The sequence below is a fragment of the Labrus bergylta genome, chromosome 18, assembly GCF_963930695.1.
Source record: "Labrus bergylta chromosome 18, fLabBer1.1, whole genome shotgun sequence".
Lineage (NCBI taxonomy): Eukaryota > Metazoa > Chordata > Actinopteri > Labriformes > Labridae > Labrus > Labrus bergylta.
Genome location: NC_089212.1, coordinates 23,778,543 through 23,801,157, shown reverse-complemented (window position 1 = coordinate 23,801,157; position 22,615 = coordinate 23,778,543). Strand labels below are relative to the sequence as shown.

The 22,615-nt window shown below is 43.2% G+C and overlaps 1 protein-coding gene across 30 annotated transcripts in view; it reads left to right on the top strand.

The window, feature by feature from the left end:
* Nucleotides 1-22,615, top strand: part of mark3a (MAP/microtubule affinity-regulating kinase 3a) — a 58,053-nt gene that overhangs the window by 24,571 nt on the left and 10,867 nt on the right. For 15 of the 30 annotated variants that reach the window (XR_010669067.1, XR_010669066.1, XM_065966014.1 and 12 more), the window contains 11 exons: nt 3,543-3,613; nt 5,052-5,108; nt 7,317-7,553; nt 8,066-8,206; nt 11,467-11,566; nt 14,711-14,823; nt 15,197-15,344; nt 16,741-16,958; nt 17,796-17,899; nt 18,490-18,666; nt 21,058-21,330. Coding sequence is in view for 28 of the 30 variants with exons in the window: in XM_065966014.1 (XP_065822086.1) it covers nt 3,543-3,613; nt 5,052-5,108; nt 7,317-7,553; nt 8,066-8,206; nt 11,467-11,566; nt 14,711-14,823; nt 15,197-15,344; nt 16,741-16,958; nt 17,796-17,899; nt 18,490-18,666; nt 21,058-21,330 (1,639 nt within the window). In the remaining 2 variants the exon portion in view is untranslated. The remainder of the gene's footprint in view (nt 1-3,542; nt 3,614-5,051; nt 5,109-7,316; nt 7,554-8,065; nt 8,207-11,466; nt 11,567-14,710; nt 14,824-15,196; nt 15,345-16,740; nt 16,959-17,795; nt 17,900-18,489; nt 18,667-21,057; nt 21,331-22,615) is intronic. The other 15 variants (XM_020649654.3, XM_020649662.3, XM_020649659.3 and 12 more) reach the window with 5 other exon arrangements.

Genomic DNA, 22,615 nt, shown 5'->3' with positions numbered 1-22,615 from the left:
ATCTTACTTTTCTGAAGAAGCCTTTCGGAGGAGATCAAGATCTTCAACCAAGTCCAGTTTCCTTTGGATCAAACTTTAATTCTTGTGATGTCTACAGCAAACTGAGAGAGAAATCTCGTGCTGTTGATGTTTGCGGCACAGAAAATATGGACAAGAAGTGGGGCACAATATCAGCATCCTCACATCAACATTTGTGGTTCATTTACGCCCTGTCTTACTTTTTTTAACCTGATAATTTACTTCAGAATAATATTTTATTTAGTCCACATTTAGCTATAAATTAAAAATTATAACCTGCAAGGGTAGCACCTTAATACTCGATGCATTTTGTGTCAAATCCTTTTATTTTTCACATTATATTTTTGGATGTTTTGTGCCTTTATTGGTACGACAGTGGATAGAGTTAGAAATTGGGGCGAGAGAGAGAGTGGGGAATTACATGCGGGAAAGGAGCCACAGGTCAGATTTGAAACCCGGGCAGCCCGCTTCCAGGACTACAGCCTCCATACATTGGGCTCACAGATTAACCACTCGGCCACCGGTGCCCTCTGTCCTCTCTTTGTATGTGCACTATAAATTATGCACAGACAAAAATTAAGTATGTGAGGTATAAAAAATGAAAAAGACCAAATGGAAGACAGAAACTTAACAAGCTAGAAATGTTAACATGTGACGCAGTAAGAAATGAAAACTAAATAATTCCACACATGACGTATGTGATTCTGTAATGTTTCTGTAGCGATTAAATTTAAGATCCTCATTATGAAGTCATTTTAATCCTCCTTACATGAATGCCTTTTTTTCCCTCGTGGTTTACTCTGGTTTGACTGACGCTCATGTAAACGTGTCATCCTGTTGTGACACCTTCTGCTGCATCGCTTTGAACACATATGGCTGAAGAATTAGAGCCACCAGCCGTTAATCTCCACGTCCCTATCTCTTAATATTCAATTATAATGAGTGGATGGGAAAATCCAAGAGTGCAGCTTATCTGGAAATTGTGATTATATTTCTAATGACGTCCTGAAGTCCTGTAATGACCTACAACGACCTACAATGATAAGACTTCCCAGGAATAGTAAATAACCAGTTCACGAGGAAGGAATGGACCTGTGAGATAAAGATCAGTTTGGATTCTGGAGGTTCAAGCACACAAAGGTATGGAGATGTATGTCAGCGTCAAGATACGAATCAGTGTGTTGAAACGCGGAGAGGAAAGCCAGAGCAGGAAAAACGTGTTTGTCGACTCCTACCAGCGCCACGGTTTCCTGCATGAGTGGAACCAAAAAAAATAGATGTGACGCCGCTGTCTGTATCGTCACCTACTGTGTTAAATATAACGGCTTGGATAAACACGATCATTGTAGTTCCTCCTCCTCTGCGGCCCGAAAAAGCCTGATCGTGAGCAAATCTGTGTTTTAGTGGTGAGTCTGTGAAGGTTAATTAGAGTCATCATCACCGGTGACCTTGTGTTCCAGACAGTGAAGAGGCTCGTTCACCAAAACACATGAAAGAGAAATAACTGTATGAAAAGCTTTCAGTGATGGATTTAGACTGTTTTTCAGTGACTGACTGGACCTGACATTTATCATGTCATTTGTAGTTTGTTGAAAGTGACAGAACACCAGTGTTGATAACTTTACAGCCCAAAAACAATTTTCTTTAAAACCAAAATTAAAGGGAAGAAATCTTTGATTTTTATCTCCCAACGTGGGTATGACTTTCCTCCTTCCTTTAAGATTTCATTTGGGGACAGCTTTCTGTAATTTGTCATTTCATGCAGCGTCACACATGCCCCCCCTCAGCCCCCCCCCTCACCCCGTCTCAAAGGCTGAGGCTGTTATTGATTTCTTGTAAAGGTCATGCTCGTAATGCTGAGCAAAGCGGCGCAGGCGGCAAATTGTGGAGAACTGCTCTATGAGGGGAAAATCACATTTCCGCAGAGATGGGAGGTCTGATCACACACACCAATTGCATTACATCTTAATAAAGTAAATCTAATATTTCTTCCAATGGGACATCGATTTTTTGTGCTCTGGGACATGACAGTAGTTTTGTATATGTTTCTGTATTTTTTGATACTATCTGATATAAAAAAAAAAATCTGATTTTATTGTTTTTAACACATGAAATCAAAAGGTTTTGGAAGTTTTCGATTGTTGGATACCAACAATCGAAAACTTCCAAAACCTTTCTGCACACAGAGTTGTTGATCTCAGTAAAGCATGCGAGCTTGCATATGGTGTCTTTTACATACTGCACTTCTACTGGACTGACTACATGTTTTCCCTGTTAACTAAATAGTATGGAAGTAAAGGCATTGGAAGGCAGCCATTATACCTGCTTACACTTAGCACTGTAGCATGCAGATGTTAGCATTTAGCTCAGAGCTCAGCTGTGTCTGAAGTACACCCCCGTGGAGCTGCTGGCAAAGCTGTAGACTATTAGTCAGATACCTCACAGCCTCCTGTTGTTGTTTTTCCTAGATTAGAGTCCGATAAGTGTCTGCCATCCAAAAGGGACTGTGTTTTTGTTTTGGCAAGTTCAAATTGTAAGGGAAATTGTGATGTGGGGGATTGTATTCACTCTCAGATGTACGTTGCTTTGGATAAAAGCGTCTGCTAAGTGAACTGTAGGAATGTAATCAAACGGAGGAAATCTCTGCAAGGATGTTAGCTCTAGAAGTGGCCTCAACTTTAAATTATAAGTGGCTTCATCCTTACATTATAAGTGGCTTATTTTAAACTTCCTGATCCAAATACTTTTTTTCCTTTGAGTGGCAAATGTTCCTCTCATTTCTAACACACACACACACTTCATGCTACTTTTCCTTTTTTCCCCCCCTGATTCCATCCCCATGTGCAGCACACACTGTGACCTTCAGCTCTGACATGAAAGGTTGTCAGCTGGCACACTCTGTCTTTAGCAGTTGACTCACAGAGTTGTGATGAATTGTTGCTTTTCTGGAGCTCTGAAGTACGGAAACAAACACTCTGACTGCCTCTGCAGGTCAACGCTGAGAGAGAGAGTGGGAGGGTTTTCGAGCATTCAGGAAAAAGCAGGGGAGGCGGTGTTGTTGCTCGTTATTGTGTTTAGATCCTATCTCAGCCCGGGTAGAGACATGGACACGTAAGGCAACCACTCAAGGTTCAATTAGCACACGAGCGAGCGTTGTCACGTTTTGGCTGGAAGTGTGCAGAAACCGTGGGCCGAGGGGAAGGATCTGCTGCTGGAGCAGAGAGAGGCAGCAGCTTTTGTGCCTGCAGGAGAAGGCTCAGTTCAGAGGAAGCAGCACCGCGCTCGCCTCAATATGGTCAAGAAACACCCTGGAACCATGCACATGGGGTGAGGGTGAGGGGCCAGCTGTGGAGAAAAGTTCATCCTGAAGTTATTTTTATCTGCTTAAGTTATGACTCACTTTGTGTCTCTCTCCACCTTCTTTGGATCGCTCTCTTCATTCACGGCTTTTTCTGTCTCATGTTCTCTTTATATCTCTCTAACTCCCCCTCTCTCTCTCTCTCTCTTTGTGTTTCTTTTTGCAGGAGAGGTCTTTGACTACCTGGTTGCACACGGAAGAATGAAGGAAAAAGAGGCCAGGGCTAAATTTAGACAGGTAACCAGCTTCCCCCCCCCCTGCAGTGTTCCGGTTTCACACCTCTGCTCCCGGCTCTGCCCACAGAAAGGCCGCTGTCCTGCTTCTGGAACAGCAACCTCTGTCGTCTGAAGACTGATGACAAGTGTCCAAATCTCCTCCTGTCTCCATCACTCACTGCTCAGTGACACAGTGCAAAGTCATTGAGTGTTGTTGGTCTGTAAGAAGCTAGCCAAACCCTAAACTAAGACATTTCTCAATAACTTTCTGTAGGACATGTACATCAGTGAGGCTTAAAACATTGATTTCAATCACAGAAAAACAACACAAAAGAGTCTATTACATTATCTTCAGGTGCCGTTTTAAAGTTTTGACTAAGTCACTGAATAAGGCTACAGTTTGACTTCATAAAGAAGGAGTCATTACTTAAATCTAAAGATTGTAAAGACCTACACTGCGACTTCCAGAGCAGGTTTCCAGACCAAAACAAATAATGCTTTCTTCAGATACACCTCCTTCATCCCTCAGCTCCCCCACCTCATGTCTCCAAACTTAATCCTGTTTCATTTGAAGGGTTCTGTAAGGCAAAGACAGCAGCAGACGAGTGCTAAACCGCTAACCCAAAACTCTAAAAACAAGATTTTGTAAATAAAATGCTCACCCTGGGTCGTTTACTCTACTATAACACGGAATATTAGCCTCCTTTAATTGACATGCTGCTTTGTCTGGAGGCAGAAAACCCCTTATTATGTCAGATAGATGGAATCCCAGGATTTAAACCTCATGCTGCATAGATGTTTCATCATAGTGCAGGTGTTTCCACTTACCTGTAATTATCCATGCCTATGCAAAGCCACTATGAACGAATCAAGTTTTGATATACATAGCTGGTTCCATATGTTACTCAGGTTTTTGCCAGTCCCCACAGCAGCATTTAGCAGCTCTGTAGATGTGGAAGCATTTGCCTTAAGCAGAAATGAAAATAGCAACCAAACACACATTGATGATTTTGCAGCATTAACATTGGCACCCTGAAATGTGTCCATGCTAGCAAAGGGGTTTCCACAGAGAGCTCAGAGTCACTTGGTCTCGTTTTTAATCTGGAGCTGATGGTGCAAACAGTGAGAAATCAAACTAAAGCAATGTCCAAAGTGTAGATTGCGTTGAAACCCTGTGAGACCCAGTTATTGGTAATCCTTCACAGCTTTCCTGCCCCATTAGCGCAGGCTGCTACCTGGACTCTGAGACAGACAAATGGCCCCGCACAGAGGAAACATGTTCTGTCTCAACCTCCTTCTGTCATCAGCTTCATCTGCGTTTGTTTTATCTTTCGTGTCCCTGCCGACCACATCATCTACTCCTCCTCCTCCTCCTCTACCACATCCTTTATCATGCCCTGAAAACAGAACACCAGACGTTTAACTAAACCCTGCTTGTGTTTTTTTCTTTTCTTGTACAGATTGTATCGGCGGTGCAGTACTGCCACCAGAAGCACATTGTTCACAGAGACCTCAAGGTGAGTTCAGAGAAGCGCTGCTGGTTGGTAGCCACAAAATAAACAGACTGTCAGTGCACCAACAGAAGCTGACATCTTATCAATGAAGCAGAATTCAGTTCAGCCACTTGGAGGGTTGTTCAAGAGAGCACCTCTCTGTCCACTCAGTACGTCTACGTGCAGTTTAAAAAAAGTCAGTATTTTATTTTGCTCCAACTAAAAATTGACTTTTTTATCAACATTTTAGCTAAACTGAAATCATACCAAGTCATATTTCTAGAGTCAGACTATCACACCTACGTAAGGGGGGTTAGAGACCGGTTCACACTTGCATGTTTACACCTCAATCAAACTGTACTAGGTGTTCTGAGCATGTCTAAGTTCCTGTGTCAGCCGGCCACCTGGAAGTCAAACAGCATAAACGAATAGCAAAGCAGAAGTGCTGTTTTTGTCTGCCCTGCGGATATCAACACAAGCTAGAGGGATAGCGTGCGTCGCATTTATACCAAAAGTAAAGCGTAGAGCATGTACAGTTGTGCAGGTGTCCATATCTGTTTATTAAACTGACACACATTAAAACACTACAATTAATTCAATTTCACAAAAATAGGAAAAAAAATGGAATTCAAGACAATAAAAAAATAAGAAAGCGATCAGTAGTCTCAGATTAAGATGAGGTGTGGTGTGATTCTTCTGTCTCATTTCAGCACTAATTTATGCACACAATTTTTTTTTTTTCAGCATTTATTTTAATTAGTAAAGCCATGAAGAGTTAAAATTAGTGTCTTCACCTTTTAAGGCTGATTACCCCTGACTCATACTGAACAGAAAGGTCACCCAGTATGGAGCTGACGTCAGCATTGCGTGATTCATGACTCTTATTCTAACTCCCGTATTCCCTCTCGACGATGCTAACACAGCATGTGTGATTGGCGTATGCGGCTAACGAGGAGGCGCTGCACAACCGCCACTTAGCGCACAGATACGTCACGCTCTGTGGAGGGGGAGTGCTTCAAAGAGGCCCCTCTAAACTGCTCACATGTTTCTCCACCTCATCACCTGTCTTAGTGGCTAAGGAGCCTCCTCCATTCTGCAGCTGTGACGCTTCCTAATTCTCTGAGTATAAATATTAATGCCTCTGTATTTTTCATCTCGGGAGTCTAAGAGAAGACGTGTATCTGCTCTGCATGTGTAAGAGCGTCATGAATGATGCACGAGCAGGGAGACGTTAGAGCAGTGTGTGCTGCTTCCTCCACCTGTGTACAAGTGTGTTTGTGTCTGTGTGTGTCCTACATGTTCCAGGTGTGATGGTGGAGATGTGCATGACAAACAGGTTTAACCACATGTGCCTTCCGCTTTGTTCTTGTGAGACATGCTTGACTCTCAGGGCTTCCCCGATATCTCTCCCTGAAATAACACATCTTTTTGTGCGTGTGTGTGTGTGTAAATTCTGCTGTAAGTGATGGTCAGCCCCAATCAGTTCCTTGCACAGCGAGAGTAAAAGCCTCTGAGGGTGAAGTTTTAGTCCTTCTGCTCCGACAGCAGATTTCTCGGCTCTCTTTCCTTCAGCTTCCTAATTAGTGTTTCGCCTTCAGCTGCATGCGAGCACCGAGCAGATGTTTTGAGTTTTTTAAACGTTGGCCTACGTTGGGAAACATTTTCATTCACAGAAGAGATATCGTGTTACATCACACTCTATCAAACCAGATCACGCTGTGGATGTTAGAGCAGAAATTATAAGTGCATTAGGCATGCATTTAAAATAGTTGCAGTGATGAGGAAAGCTGTCCAAAAAGTTTCTGCTTTTCTCTGTTTTACTTGTTTGTTAAATTAGATTCTTTAGGTTTACTCTGTTGGTTTAGTGGGAAAAATGCATTTCAAAGAAGAGATCCAATCTTACATCGGTATCGGGTCCAATCGTGACGTAATTTACGGATCGGATGTCAGACTGGCGGCGCCTTTCAACAACACAGATTAAAAAAGATCATTGGGCACAAATTGTCTCCATGACGACGTTCAGACAAGATGGAACATCTCTCTTTAAAGATCAAAAGTACAATTCTTACACTTACAGAATGATATTCTCCCAAAGCCGTCTAATCTCCAGCTTCATCCCCAAAACGACGGTGAAACTGATTTAATACTTTTAAACAGCTTTGAGTCAGACGACTGAATGTCCTTCAGTTTGTAAAGACAGACTGAACTGATCAGCTGTTCGTCTGTCCTCAGGCTGAGAACCTGCTCCTCGACGCAGACATGAACATCAAGATCGCAGACTTCGGCTTCAGTAACGAGTTCACCATGGGCAACAAGCTGGACACGTTCTGCGGCTCTCCTCCGTACGCAGCGCCGGAGCTTTTCCAGGGGAAGAAGTACGACGGGCCCGAGGTGGACGTCTGGAGTCTGGGGGTCATTCTGTACACGCTGGTCAGCGGCTCGCTGCCCTTTGATGGACAGAACCTCAAGGTAGGAGAATCAATGCTGATACTTCAGACCCACCTTTCAACCTGCTGCTCTTTTTGTGTTTGTTTCCTGACTAAAGCGACATCATCTGTTCTCTGGGGACCTTTTTGGACAGTTATACCGAACAGGTATAACAGCTGTTTGTGGTTTTTGTGTCCAGAGGGGCGTGGTCAGAAACAGCTCATTTACATATTTAAAGGTACAGACACAGAAACAGCCTGTTCTGAGCAGGGCTGAAATAGAGGGGTTTATAGACATGATCAAATACAGGATCAGAGTGGATTTAGAACAAGAAAGTTCACACATGTTTTGAGGAGCTCTGAGACTTATTTAAACTTTTTGAAAAGGAGGAGAATATGTGACCTTAAAGTCAGACACTCAGCCTGAGGTAGAGGCAGTCAAAGTCTGTGGAGTGTACCTGTCCTGACCTCTCCACTCAGACAAAAGTGATCCATCACTCATTGCGTGTTTTAAGAGTTTTGTTAACGTCTTGTTTGCTGTTCTTCTCTCTGCAGGAGCTGCGCGAGCGCGTGCTCAGAGGAAAGTACCGCATCCCTTTCTACATGTCCACAGACTGCGAGAACCTCCTCAAACGCTTCCTGGTGCTCAACCCGTCCAAGCGGGGTACTCTCGAGGTGAGGGAGGACGCAGAAAATGTAAATATACCTCTTAATTCTTAACACATTTTCCTACAGCACGTCAGCACCATCGGAGAATGTCATCTCTCCTCCACCTCTCCAACAAACCCCTCTTCACCTCCCCTCGGCTCCTGCATCTCCCCCCCACCCCTCTGCATCATCTTCTCCGGCACCCACGGTGTCCTCTTTTCTGTGTGCGCCGGCCCACACACCTCCTCCTTTCTGATGTCGTAACCATGAATAATGCATCGTCATTCTTCTGTTTGTACCAAAATTGTCTCTGTTCACATCTTCCTTAATATATAAATGAGCCGGGGGAGCATCAAAGTGCTCGGGGTGGCATGAAAAATGAATCTAAATCATGAATGTTATAGAGAGGGAGCAGGTTTTTGAGTTCGAGTGATTATTCTTATTCAGTGGAGGTTTATTCATAACCAAAATGGAATCAAAACATACTTCTTGACAAAATTCAAAATCACAATTAAGATAAAGGTAAGATAAAGCAGCATTCAAAAGGTGAGATGTTTGTATACAAAACATGAAACATCAGCAGTGAGTTTTGTTGTGAAATAAACATTGTGGAGATTATTGTTTTTTAAAAGATATTTTTTGGGGGCATTTTTTTTCCTTTTTCATGATTGGACAGCTGAAGAGAGAAAGGAAATGTTGAGAGGGGAGAGTTGGGCATGACATGCAGAAAAGGGGCTGAGGGTGGATTCAGACCCACGGGCGCTGTGGCGAGGACTACAGCCTCTGCACATGGGGCGCGTGACATAACCACTAGACCATCCGGCACCCCTCTCCACAATATTTTAACCACAAATGTTGCTCATGTTCTGGTCTAAAAGTTGTGGCCAAATGATCCTTACGGATGAAAGTTTGTGTCTGTTAACAGTTTAAAATGCAGATTTCATTTTTCCTCAAGTCACAATCTGATAATAGTAAAGATTTTTTTGGACGTTTCATTCCCCTCGGAGCGTCTGCTGAGATTAAAAATAGTCGCGTTAGATGCGAGAGGACAGAGGACAGCGAGAGAAGTGTTCAATCAATCAGATCAATCGAAGTGATGATCTCGTTGTCAGAAAAAATGTGTAAATGAACATTTTTCAGCTGGAATCGTGCAGCTCTACCTGCCTCCCTGCAGTACAACATTATCACATTAAAAAAAACAAAAACATGATTTCTCTTTGTGAGTATTTTTGGCTCGTGAGCTCTAAACTTGATCAGGATGAAAGGCAGACTTGTACATTTTTAAATGGGTCGTTTAATCAAAGAGACATTGTGCGTCTTTGATTTGAGTTTTAACAGCAGGAGACGTTTTTATAGCCGAGCCGAATGTGAGTGAGTATATCTAAAAGCTGTCGGGTCACATATGTCGGGCCCTGGAAGCCTCATGATTGCCCTAGATTTGAGCTGCAGTAACATCAGAGCATGATCAGGGATAATTAGTTTGGCTCAGACTTTCTTTAAAGCCCAGAGTGAAATTGATCAGCTGCAAATTGATAACAACGGTCTGAACGAATGTGATGCTGCACAGTGCTGTGATGTCAGGACAGAAAGAGATGGTGGTAACACACTCAATATATGTCCAGGCTTCTGGTCTGCAAGTTTAGCATTTAAAAAAAAAAACTTAAAACTTGTAATAAAAGATAAAGAGATACTTCACTGATCCCTGAGAACACAGAAAATACTAAAAATAGAACTTGTGTAATCTCCGGCTCCAAAAGAGGAAAAACAAAATTAAGCTTGTCCTGTAAATGTCCGTGAAGCATTTGATTTATAGTTGTACATTGTGTTTTTTTACGACATACCGTTTAGAGCTTAGGCGCAAAGCCTCTTAGCTTCATAAATTCAATTTCTCATTAAAGCCACAACGACTTTGGCTTTGTGTTTAGTTCTTCTCGTGACTGAGTGGAGGAAAAGCAGGAGAAAGAGTTGAAGTCAAACAAACACTGAAAACTGCAGGAGATGGCTTGGATGTAACAACAAAAAGGAGAAAACTTGCGTGCACACGTCCAAGCTAAATGCAGACAAGTCCTGCAGGAAAGCAAAATGTATAGACTACAGAAAAAAGAGAAAGGTCCGCACACTGTTCAGCTCCCAATGAGCAACACTTCGATCGGAAAAAAGGATCTTCCTCAGGCCTGAAGCTGTGTGAGGACTTTTCTCTTTTTTTACACATGGCTACGTCCACCTTCAAACATTGACTGGTGTATTTTATACAGTAAAATGTTTACATGTATAAAGGTTAGTTGTGTAGCTGCAGATTATTCTGATTAATTTACAGAAAGGTCGGTAAGCCTCGCTGATGAGGGGGAGTAATGCTCAGTGAGCTGAAATCAATCTCAAAACATGGTCCCTACTGTGAAACAGACAGACAGACAGACAGAAAGAGACAGACAGACAGGCAGAGAGAGGCAGACAGCCAGAGAGAGAGACAGGCAGACAGACAGGCAGAGAGAGGCAGAGAGACAGGCAGAGAGAGGCAGACAGGCAGAGAGACAGAGAGAAAGAGAGACAGACAGACAGGCAGAAAGAGACAGACAGACAGACAGGCAGAGAGAGGCAGACAGACAGGCAGAGAGACAGACAGACAGACAAGCAGGCAGGCAGAGAGAGAGACAGACAGGCAGAGAGACAGACAGACAGGCAGGCAGGCAGAGAGAGAGACAGGCAGACATGCAGAAAGAGACAGACAGACAGGCAGAGAGAGGCAGACAGACAGGCAGAGACAGAGAGAGAGACAGGCAGACAGACAGACAGACAGAGAGAGAGAGACAGACAGACAGACAGACAGAGAGAGAGAGAGAGAGACACAGACACAGACAGACAGGCAGAGAGACAGACAGACGGAGAGAGACAGAGACAGGCAGACACACAGACAGGCAGAGAGAAAGACAGGCAGACAGACAGGCAGGCAGAGAGAGAGAGAGACAGGCAGAGAGACAGACAGATGTCGACTAGCGAGGGTGAGGATGTTTTTAACCATTTAGTCGACTTAACAGGTCAAATAAAATGAAGAGTTTCTGTATCGCTCCGTCCTGCACCTCAGGGTCCAATCTGAGGAGGTCCTCATAGCAGAGTCCCCGTGGGTTCAAGTCTGACCTGCATGTCATCCCCCACTCTCTCCTCCTAAATTTCCATGTCTCTCTTATGCCTCTGTTACCAAAAAAGGTTACATCTTTTCACCCTTTATTTTTTATTTTCTCATCCTTAATTATCGACACAACAAAATCAGGTGTCAGTGAGTCTCTGAACGTCTCTCTTTACTTTGACAGCAAATCATGAAGGATCGATGGATCAACGCAGGATTTGAGGAGGACGAGCTCAAGCCTTACACTGAACCTGAGCTGGACATCACGGACCAGAAGAGAATAGGCAAGTCGATTTATAAAAAAAAAAAAAAAACAATCTCCCATTGATGCTGATGTGGCTTCTTTCTGCAGAGGAAAGTTTGTTGATAGGTTACTTTTTTTTCTGGTGTGTTAAGACCATTGGGCTTTTGAGAATTCAAAACAAAACAAAAAAGTGCACTGGTGTTTTCTAACAGCGAATACTCAAATATGCTGTTAATGTTGGTCTGATTTTGGGGAGATTAAATGTTAGAGGGGTTCTAGCTGCACACCCCAGAGATGGTCTCATTATTTCTGCTGCAAAGCTTTAAAAGAGAAGAAAGATGAAATGTGATGATGAATAAGTAAACAAGAACAGAGCTGGTGCATGAAGAGAGAGAATGAGAGTAGAGTAAAGACCGAGAGAGCGAGGAGAAGCCTCCCCCGTCGTGCCCTGGATGAAAGCTGTGAACAGAGATGGGGGGGGGGGGGCCTCTTACATAACAGCAGCTGAGGTTGGCACATGTGCCGGTGCGAACTCCCAGTCACCCAGTCAGAGCAGAGAAAAAGACAGCAAAGGGAGGAGGGATGTTCTTAAGCTCAGAGAGGAATCCCCCATTCTTAAATAATGCATATAAAAGTTTAAGAGTGAAGCCTTCCCCAAATAAAATACTGAAGTGTTTTAGGAGAGATCGTGTTTGCATGTCAGGAAGCCTTGAACTGTCAGGACTGCAGGAGAGATAAAAACAACACCTGCAAAAACTGATGCAACACACGGCTCTTAATGTAGATTTAATGTCAGGATTAAAAGGATGAGGAAGTTCACCTACAAAAATGCCATTTTCAGCAAGATCAAGATCAACTTTTGTCGTCCTCTAGTAATAAACCAAAAAGTAGTTATTTTCTGGGATTTTAAATGTGAGAAAATACATAAATCAGAGCCCCAACTTTCCGGTTTTGCGCTTTTCAATAACTTAATTTCAACATAATGCATCGACCTGTTTTTAAATCCATCACTGAGGCAGCTGGAGCGCCTGAAATAATATATTCAGGCCACTGTAGCTCTTTCTGTCACGTCTAAAAAAAGCTGCAGTGAACATTTACAGAAACATACATACTATTTTGATTCCTGTTGGATTATTGTTACTAAACCTTTCAAAATAAGAGCTTAAATATATCCGTATATATCTTATACTGCAAGACTAAAGCAGATCTCAAAGAGGAAACAAGAGCAGCAGTGTGTTGAGAGGGCGAGGAGGAGGTTGAATGTGAGAGAGATGGTTATCACAGAGTCTGCCTGGTAACAGAGGCTCAGCTGGTTTCTCGCCCGCGGCCTCTCTTCTTGTGCTGCGAGCGAGCCTTCAACACATGAACGTGGATGTTCACCTCCATGGTGCACAACGGAAAGGGAAGACAGACAAGTCATGATGCAGGTGTGTTGTGATTTGAAATTGTCACAACTGCCTGGGTAGATTTCTCATTTTGATTTGATTCAACCAAATCAGAAGATAACAGTCAGGAAACGCACCTGTAAAGGAGAGCTGTCAACCCAGCAGAAATAATGACAGTAGCACGGCTTTCATCAGAGAGCTTCAGAGTGAAGTTAGGATCCGAAGGCTGTCTGCAAGGCGATGTAACCCTGAAAACAAAGAATCTTTCTCACACAAGAAAAATCTATTGCATCCAGAGGGTTTCAGGTATTTTGAATGAATAACCAGCTTTGCAGGGATCAAGTCCTACACTATAAAAACATGCTATAACAGTTTCAGGCTCACAAACAGGTAAAAAAATAAGACCCAGGTTGGCCCCACCGTATCTCTGAAGATGTACTCTGCTTCCATTGGTAATGTTCTCCAACATTTCTCAGACAGAAGAGAGTCTATTAAAGATTAATATGCTGCGTATAGTGTTGAGATGAAAGGATAAAAGCCTTCCTATAATGCACACTGTAGAGACTCACACACACACACACACACAGATAAATGTTTAAAGCACATTAGGCTGCAGCAGGATGCACCTCCCTGCTTCCCCCGGCATGCTGCTGCAAACGTGAGCTGGAGAACGGGGGAGGCCACACGTCATGGCCCTGTGTGTGTGTTTGTGTGCGCGTGTGCGTAAACGTCCGCTCACTCACACACTCTCTCACCGCTCTGCCTCGATCAATCGGAAGCAGAAAGATGCTGATTGGAGAGCAGGAGGGGTGACTACCTGATCTTTGCAGCTCGCAAGAATCAAAGCCTCGAACAAACACTCGTGTAGTGCAATCACTGATCTGCAAAATGGCAGAGTGAGAAATCTTCATGCAAAATTAATCACCTGCCATATGCTGTTATTGTTATTGTCCTCTACTTAGCAGTTTCTTCCTATTGCTTTCCTCACTTACATCTTAATTGGCAAAATTCTCTGTAATAGTAAACAATTGTTGTGATAGAAACAAAGACATTTTTTAAATCATTCTTTATTCCTGATGTGATGAGGACTGGTTTCTATTCTCATTGCACAAAGTAAAAAATACAAAGAATGAAAAAAACTGTCTAAGATAAAAAGGACAAAAAACAACAAAGTGCAGAGAAATGTAAAGGTGCAAATGTTAATAAAACTGTTCTTTAAAGGAGCAGTATGTAACGCTGACACCTAGTGTTTAAAAGTGGAACTGCAGCCCCCTCCTCTCTAGAGTCGAGCTATCAGGGTGACAGAAGCAAAAACATTTCCTTTGCACCGCAAACATGACCATCGTAGGGCGAGGTTGTAGATCTTCAAGACCAAAATACTGATTTTCCAAAACTCTGAAGTCGGCTTTGGCGGCTCTACAATGATCACACATCTCACTTTGTAAAAAAAAAAAAAAAAAATGTTTTAACTTATTGAGAGACCAAACACATGACATCACAAGAAGATGACCCGGTTAATTTAAGCAAACTTGAACTCTGCATTACACAGCCTGAGCTAAACTCCTCATCACCCACATGTTTGACACTTATCTTGATTGTTTTTGAGATTTTAGCTTGATGATGGTATCTTAGAGAGATGAATCTGTCCTCTTCTTTTGACTCCTCACTAAAAACACAACACTTTATCCAGCCAATAACTGTTAACCTTTAGTGTGTATGCATTAGCTTTGTTTAAATGCTGCATGTAATATATCTTTTTTTTTTTTTTAATGAAGCATGTTTGTGTTTTCCCTGTGCAGATGTGATGGTGGGGATGGGCTACAACCTGGAGGAGATCCAGGAGTCTCTGGCTAAGATGAAGTATGACGAGATCACAGCCACCTACCTGCTGCTGGGCAGGAAGGCCTCTGAGGTACACTCACAAGCTTTTCTCTATCATAGGAGGCCGACGGCGGCAAAGAGGAGCAAAGTGAATGAAGGATACTCCAATAACTGAACTGCATGTCAGAAATACTTTAAGCTGAACTTTGCAGGTTTGATAAAACACACTGGGTACAAAGAAAGCTGAATGCTCGTGCAGTGTGCAGAATAGTATTACATGAATTTTTAATTAATGGAAACACCAAAGTAAAGTAGAAGTTCCTGTTACTTTTTACCAAAGTAATCCGAGACTACTCTGATGTACTTTGTAACATGAACTGCCTCTGAATCTAAATTGTCAGCATGTCAAAAGTAGAAATGTGAGACTTGAATGTAGGACTCAGTTTTTTGTGTTTCCCCCTCAGCTGGAGCCCAGCGAGTCGGCCTCGAGCAGCAACCTGTCGCTGGCCAAACCCAGACCCAACAGCGAGCTCAACGGCCAGTCGCCCTCCCACCTCAAAGTCCAGAGGAGCGTCTCCTCCACCCACAAGCAGAGGCGCTACAGCGAACAAGGTGAGAGGAGAGAGAATAATCACACTGAGAACAAAACACAGACGCATTAAAGAGCTCTTATTTGTTCAGACTGGAGTTATTTTTCACTTCCCTTTTCCTGTTTCCCCGTAACGACTGGCCGAGTGGAGCGAGCTCATACTGCGTCCTGCCCTTCTCCCCTGATAAAGGTTGCTCTCTGTCGGTAGCTTGTTGTCAGGCGGATAAAAAAAACAGTTAAATCAAACCAGTCACATGGCGGAGGCACTTTAACCTTTAGCTTATTTGCGCAGCTCAGTGCTGTCCTCTGTGATATAATGCTTTGTCAATAACGTCAGTTTGTACTCTTTCCTCTCTGTTGGATCTGCAGCTTAAATAGATGCACTGAGAAACCTTTTAATCTGCAGCTCTAACAGACAGGCGCACGCATTGTTCACCGGGCTTTTCAAGGATAGCGTGCCTTTTTTTAGGTTTTATGTTTGCTTTGTTTACCTAACATAAAATGTTTACATCTTCAACTACCCTTTAGTGCATAATGATGAATAATTATTCATTTTATTATGAGCTGACCGACTGATGAATGTGAAGGTTTGAAGGATATTTGGTTTTTGAGGATTATTTAAAACGCTCGTCTGACCACAGTGGGTTAAAGAAACAATATACAGGAGTTGACACCATCAACAAGAATAAAGCAAAACAACAAATAAAACATGAGAGAAACAGCCTCTTCAAGGCCAGAGGACTCAAACGCTAACATTTAAAAATACGTTTTAAGGCTGGACTTAACAGAGTCAACAGAGGGGGCAGACCTGATGGAATAGGGGAGGCTGTTCCAAGGTTTAGGGGCTCTGACTGCAAAAGCACAATCACCCTTAAGCTTGAGTCGAGAGCGGGGGACAGCCAGGAGGCCCATGTAGGACGATCTTCAGGGTCTAGATGAAGAGTGTGGGTTAAGGAGGTCGGTAATGTACAGGTGGGCAAAGCCATTCAGGGCTTTAAGAACAAACAGTCCAACTTTAAATTTGATTCTGACGCGTATTAGGAGCCAATGAAGGCATGCTAGGACAGGACTGAAATGCTCCCGCTTCCTGGACCCAGTCAGCAGCCTTTCTGGACCAGCTGCAGGCGGGACAGGGGCATCTGGCTTATCCCAGTATAGGAGAGGAGATGAACGCATGATTTACTGTCTCTAAGTCACTGAATGAGAGGATGGGCTTTATTTGAAATTGTACGGAGCTGAAAGAAGCTGGAGGGTCAGAAAATAGAGAAATATTCCTCCTCAGTGTCTCTTAGTTAAGTCATGAAAGATAAAGAAACCACACTTCAATATAAAGACCATCTCTTTTTTTTTTGCCAGAGGTACAAAGAGCATCTATGACTCATCCACTGAACACCTGTGTCTGTTTTTCCTCACCTGCAGTCGGTCAGAACGCCCCTCCAGGGATGGCTCATCCAAAGAGGAGTCAGACCACCACAGCAGAGAACAATGCAAAGGAAGAGAGCGGCGTCCAGCTCCGTAAACCCAGCACCCCGGGGAGCCGCGGAGCTCCACCCTCCAGCCCCCTGCTGGGCAACGCCAACAACCCCAACAAGGCCGACATCCCTGACCGCAGGAAAGGCGCCACCACCGGTCCCAGCGTGAGTTACCTGCACAGCAGCAAACACTTACTGATCTGCTTTTTAATAGAGAAAACTGTGATGTGAAGATTTTAAACAAACAAGCAGCTAACTGAGAACGTTTTATACCAGACCTTTCTACTCAGCCATCAAATATGTGACTAATCCAAAAAGCATCAAAGAAGAGTGAAAAATATCAGCCTAACTCCACACAGAGGGGCTCCTGTCCGACGGGGATTCGAACCAGGAACCTCCCTGCTGTGAGGCAACAGCGCTAACCACAGCCAGATTCTAGATTTACATGAATTATTCAGGCTATAGAATTAAGATATGAGGCTTGAAGAGAGTGGAAAGTTCTGGTTAAGTTCTGTTGAAAAAGCTATAAAAGGTTTATTTTATGTCATCATTTGTTTTTCTGTGCTCTACATTTAATCCTACAAGTATCTGAAGACAAAATGAGTTCATGTAGATTCTCATTTTTTTTAAATCCATAAAGCCAAAGGGGGAACATAGATCAACCTGGACACACCTGTCTTTTCTTTCATGTCCTCTGGATGGCGCTATCTTGGACCTCCAAGGAGAGCAAACAGATACTCCAACTCTTCTACTCCTTCAGCTATCAGGCTTTTAAACTCTGAACAGCTGTAACTGATGTATACGTAGATCTGGCGACCCGTTCGTCTGCTGCTCTGTTGTCACTGTCATGTGGATCTAAATGTTTGAATGCTGCTCTGATCCTGTTTATTTAGTAAGACTCAGGAAGCCGTGAAACTGAACTGCTCCTTCTGGGATTAATAAAAGTTGTCTGAATCTGAATCTAAAACGATCTGTACTGATGTGACTTCCCACTCTCTGCAGAATAACACCGCGTCTGCAGGAATGACCAGGAGGAACACGTACGTCTGCAGCGACAGAAACAACACAGACCGCCTCTCCGTCATCCCCAACGGGAAGGAGAACAGGTGAGCGAGGAGGGGTACCGACTTTAAACCCGTCAGAACATGAAACCTGCATGAGCACACAGCAGTACACAGACGTTTGAATCAGCGTGCATTTTTTCCTTCTTGGTTTTTATAACTATTATTAAGCGTGCATATTCTTACGGAAGCCAGTATGTTTTTATGTTTATTTTTTTTACTTCTTTTGCCAGTTTTGTGGTTGTAATGCTGCTTTAGCTCCATTTCTACCCAACAAGAATGCAGAAATCCTCATTATGAGCAAACCTGTGGTCAGACTCATGACTTATAAATATGGATATTGGACAGCTCAAAAACACAAATAATAACGTAAGCCTTCTAGTCTCATACTGGTTGACCCGTAATGGCAGCGTTTCACCATTTTAAGGTCAAACTTTCTCCCTTACTGTTGAACAAAAACCCCAACAGGATCCTTTTTTTCTTTGTTTCATTCCCTCAGTTTCTTTCTCTCTTAATCCTTCTTTCAGTCTTGTATTTACTTTTTCTCGTTGTCTTATTTTCATTTCTGCCTGTGTGTTTGTGGTTTTCGGGGCCTTTTTTTTTATTTATTTTTATTTTCATCGTGGCATGACCAGCATGACTGAGATGGCTTGTGCCACTAGCCCCTCCTCCGCCTTTGCGGCCGCTGCGTTCGGTGCCTCGTCCAGTTCAGTGCAGCAGAGGTATCAAACCGTCGGCCCTTTGTACGTTTGCCAGGCAGGCTGGGCCACGCTGCCCCACTCCTACTACGCTCTGGACTACTGCTCGCCCAAGTAAGACGGCAGGGCCTCCAAACCCCCCCCCCCCCCCCCCCCCTCCGTCTGTCTCCTCTCATGTCTCAGCCCCTGTTTGGACCCCCTCGCTAACCCACACATCCAGCCAGCTTCACACTCTGTAACCCCTCGACTAAACCATGGACACCATTTCCTGCAGGGAAAAGCAAGGACAGCGTGCATCCAACTTGTTTTTTGTTATCATTGTCTGAAATGAATTCTCACCAACTACGAGCAAGACGAGTAGAAATCTTCCTCAAACCTTTCCTGACACAAATGATGTAGAGTTATATGAATGCAGACCTTACGACAGAACTGAAGGAATAAGCCGTTTAAACACACCATGGGACATTTGCATGGCTTGTTTCATTGCCTACAAATGAAGAAAAATACTTTTCATTAATGTCAGCCCTTTCAAAATAAAAGTTTGACAAGTTATTTTACAAAAGAGCAAATCATGAAACTCGTAATGTAACAAAAGAACCCAAAAAAACATGACATGTTTCAGACATAGAATGTTCAACTTCTGCTGCAGCTTAACACACAAATTCATCTAACGGGATATTCCTGGTGGACTGTAATTTAAAGAAAATTGTTTTTGTTTTTTTAAAAGATCTGAAAATTTTCACAACAAAAGCTGCTGATAATCTTTCCAGAGTTGAGAGATCTTTCAAATTTCTAACCAGTGTGTCGACTCAGCCATGTTTCCTGTCTGAAACCATGCTTAGGGTGACGTGTCATCATTTTTAAGAGATTTTAAAAGCAAGCAAACATAAACTTAATGCAATATCTGTCACTTATAAGAACCATAGATTTAAACTAGCTACATAACTAACTCTGGGACATCAGCTGTGTTGAGCCTGATCCCTCTCAAGTCAACAGAAAACGTTACTATCAGCCAGAATTAAATTAAACCTGCTCATGGAAGATGTTAAGTCAGTTTCAGACATTGATTAATAAAAGGAGGCAAAAATATGAATCATCACTCTGAAGTCAAGCCGCCTCGTTTTGATCGAGGCCTGAACTTGTATGTGATCATATTTTTCCACGTTTGCATCATCCTGCTGCACAGCCGTAGAGCGGGGGAACACTTCTCTCCACCGCAGACATTTTGCAAATAACAAATCTGTCACAGCTCTGCTCCTGATCTCTCCTCCATCCTCTGCCGTGAACCCTGATCTCCTGTGTCCTCCTCACATGTTGGTGTCCGACACGATGGCAGAGCTCCCCTGCTGCTCCTGCACTTAGACCATCGCTGTTTCTGTTTAGACTCTTAACTGATCAGGGACACAACCTACTTCTCTTTTAGTTCACGATAGGAGGCTTGATGTTCAGGGTGGGAAATTAACTGGCAAATAAAGATATGACAACATTTTCTTTATTGATATCTGGGTGAGACTTGAACCCACGGCCACTGAGGTCCACATCCTCAATACATAGGGCAGCACCATTACTACTTGGCTATTAGCGTCCCCAGAATGAGACTTTCAGATTTTTTATTTTTTTTAAAAGCACTACTTACACATGCACAGGACAGAACAGGCAGAGATGCATCATACCACTTTGTCCACAGGGGGCGACACTCACTAAAGGTTTCTCACAGGAGCTTAAAGGCTTTATATGTGATTTTTCACACTTAAATGTAGAAATCAAGTATATCCTCTGAAAATAACTGAGGACACCCGAGTCCCACTGTCTGTGATGTTTTCAGAGTCCTATCTTCAGTTTGTTTACATCGCCAGGACGGCCGGCTGACTCCTCCCCTCGTGTATAAAAGTTGTTTAATTGAGTGACTAGAGAAAAGAAGAATAGCATACTGTACTCACTGCTTAACTGTGTTTCTAGATCACGCTCATTTCAGGTAAATTTACATGCAGTGTGAAGATACCAGCAGAATAAAGATCACTAGCATTAGCATGCTAACACAACAATGCAGCGCAAGTTGTTTTGGTTTCATGCTGGTGCTCAAGGGCGACATCTGCTGGATCAAAAAATCACATATAAAGCCTTTAAAGAAGCCTGAGACAGGAAATGTTTGGGATTGGTTGATTTACACTTTTTTAATTTCCTACCCTGTTCACATCTAACCGTAGGTTTCATTTATTTCAAATTTCATGGCAATATTAGAACTCCGCGTAGGAATAACAAACTCTCTGCCTGATAAGGAGAGCAGTGATTTAAAGCGGTGTGCAGAGTTTTTCCACGGCAGTCGAACCCTCGCTGTTTGGTCTGTTATCTGAAAAGAGTTCTCATAGGTAACATTTAAAATAACAGAAAATATTTCACCTTCCATAAAGGGTTTTAATTAGAGGAGTTCTGCTGTGGGAAAACTCTCAGCCTGTGTTTTTTGTCTTTGATTTTAAATGTTTCCGTCCTCCTCCTCCGCCTCAGCAGCGTCGCCGTGTCGCCCGGCACCCAAAGGAACCCGGTGTCGTCGATCCACAGCATCGCCAACGCCACCACACCCGACCGGCTCCGCTTCCCGCGGGGCACCGCCAGCCGCAGCACCTTCCACGGCGGCCAGCTGAGGGACCGCCGCACGGCCACGTACAACGGCCCGCCGGCCTCGCCCACACTCTCCCACGACGCCACCCCTCTCTCCCAGACCCGCAGCCGTGGAACCAGCAACCTCTTCTCCAAACTCACCTCCAAACTCACCCGCAGGTAGGAGAGGACGCACCGCACAGCACACTGCAGGGTTGGGGCTCACCTCTCCAAGTTTCTAATTTAAAGTTTCAAAAACGTCATTTTTTTTGTTCCTCCGTCTTCTGTAAATATTGAGACTGAAATGGAGAGAGGAGAGACTCCAGCCCTGCTCTGTACCTCATCATCTCCTGTGACTCTGTCTGGTCTAATTAGAAGCCAATCAGCACAGTGCCTTGTAGAGTTAGGATGATAAATTACATGCTGGGGGAACACTTCACTGTCCTGTACGATGTGATTTATTCTTGAGTCTAAATTGTTTATGAGTCGCTGCCTGGATGCCTGAACCGAGAGAACTGAAACCACCCTGAACGAGCCACAATTTGACTTCCTTTCATGACAATCGAGACGTCGTTAAGATGTACAGCAGAGGACTTTTAGCCCGTTGGAGTCCTCTGTTTCATTACAGATATTAGCTGATAATTTTCCTTTAAATGTTTATAGATGAATAGTCTCATCACACCATCTGTTAGATTGTTTGGCCCACACCTGGAAACATTTTGAGAGCTGTTCACGCTTTCACGAGCAGACTTTTAGAAAGAACTTTCTATCATAAAATTATTTTTCAAACGCAAGATGGATAAACCAGCTACTCATATCACAGCTGTGGCTGCTTGTCCCTTATCATGTAGTGATCTAAATATGTCTTAAAGATGTTTGATAGAACAAAATATGATGCATGAATACTTAACTTTATACAAAAGACTCAATTTCTGTCCTTTATTTAGATTAAAAGTACCTTTAAATTGCACAAAAGTGCGACCTTTTCTACTACTTAATACTCCCACTCCTCTAAATCCCTGAGTGTACTTGCTTTTAACTACGCGTGTGCGAACGCATGACATCAGCCTTGTGTTTCCTGCGTTGGTTTGGAGCGTTGGTTGTGCACATCCTCAGAAATGAATGCTACGTGGTGTAGAGTTTTATAGTGATGTGATCGGAAATGAAGACATGGAAGACACTAGAGAGTGATGATTCCAAAATCAGAGCATCTTCATAATGACAACTTAAACTTTAATGACTTTGAATACATTTTGATGACAACATTTGTGGTGCTTTTATCCAGTTCATGAACCCCAGATACTTCTTTAACTTGAGTAAAAAGATTTATCTACGTCTTTGACAACTTTTCAGTAAATATATTGAGTTTTATCCGTTGTATTTAAATCCCAAACGACGCCTCTAATAATCAAGAAATCAGTCTGCAAACAGAGGCTGTCAAATCCCCCCAACATGACGTCACCTG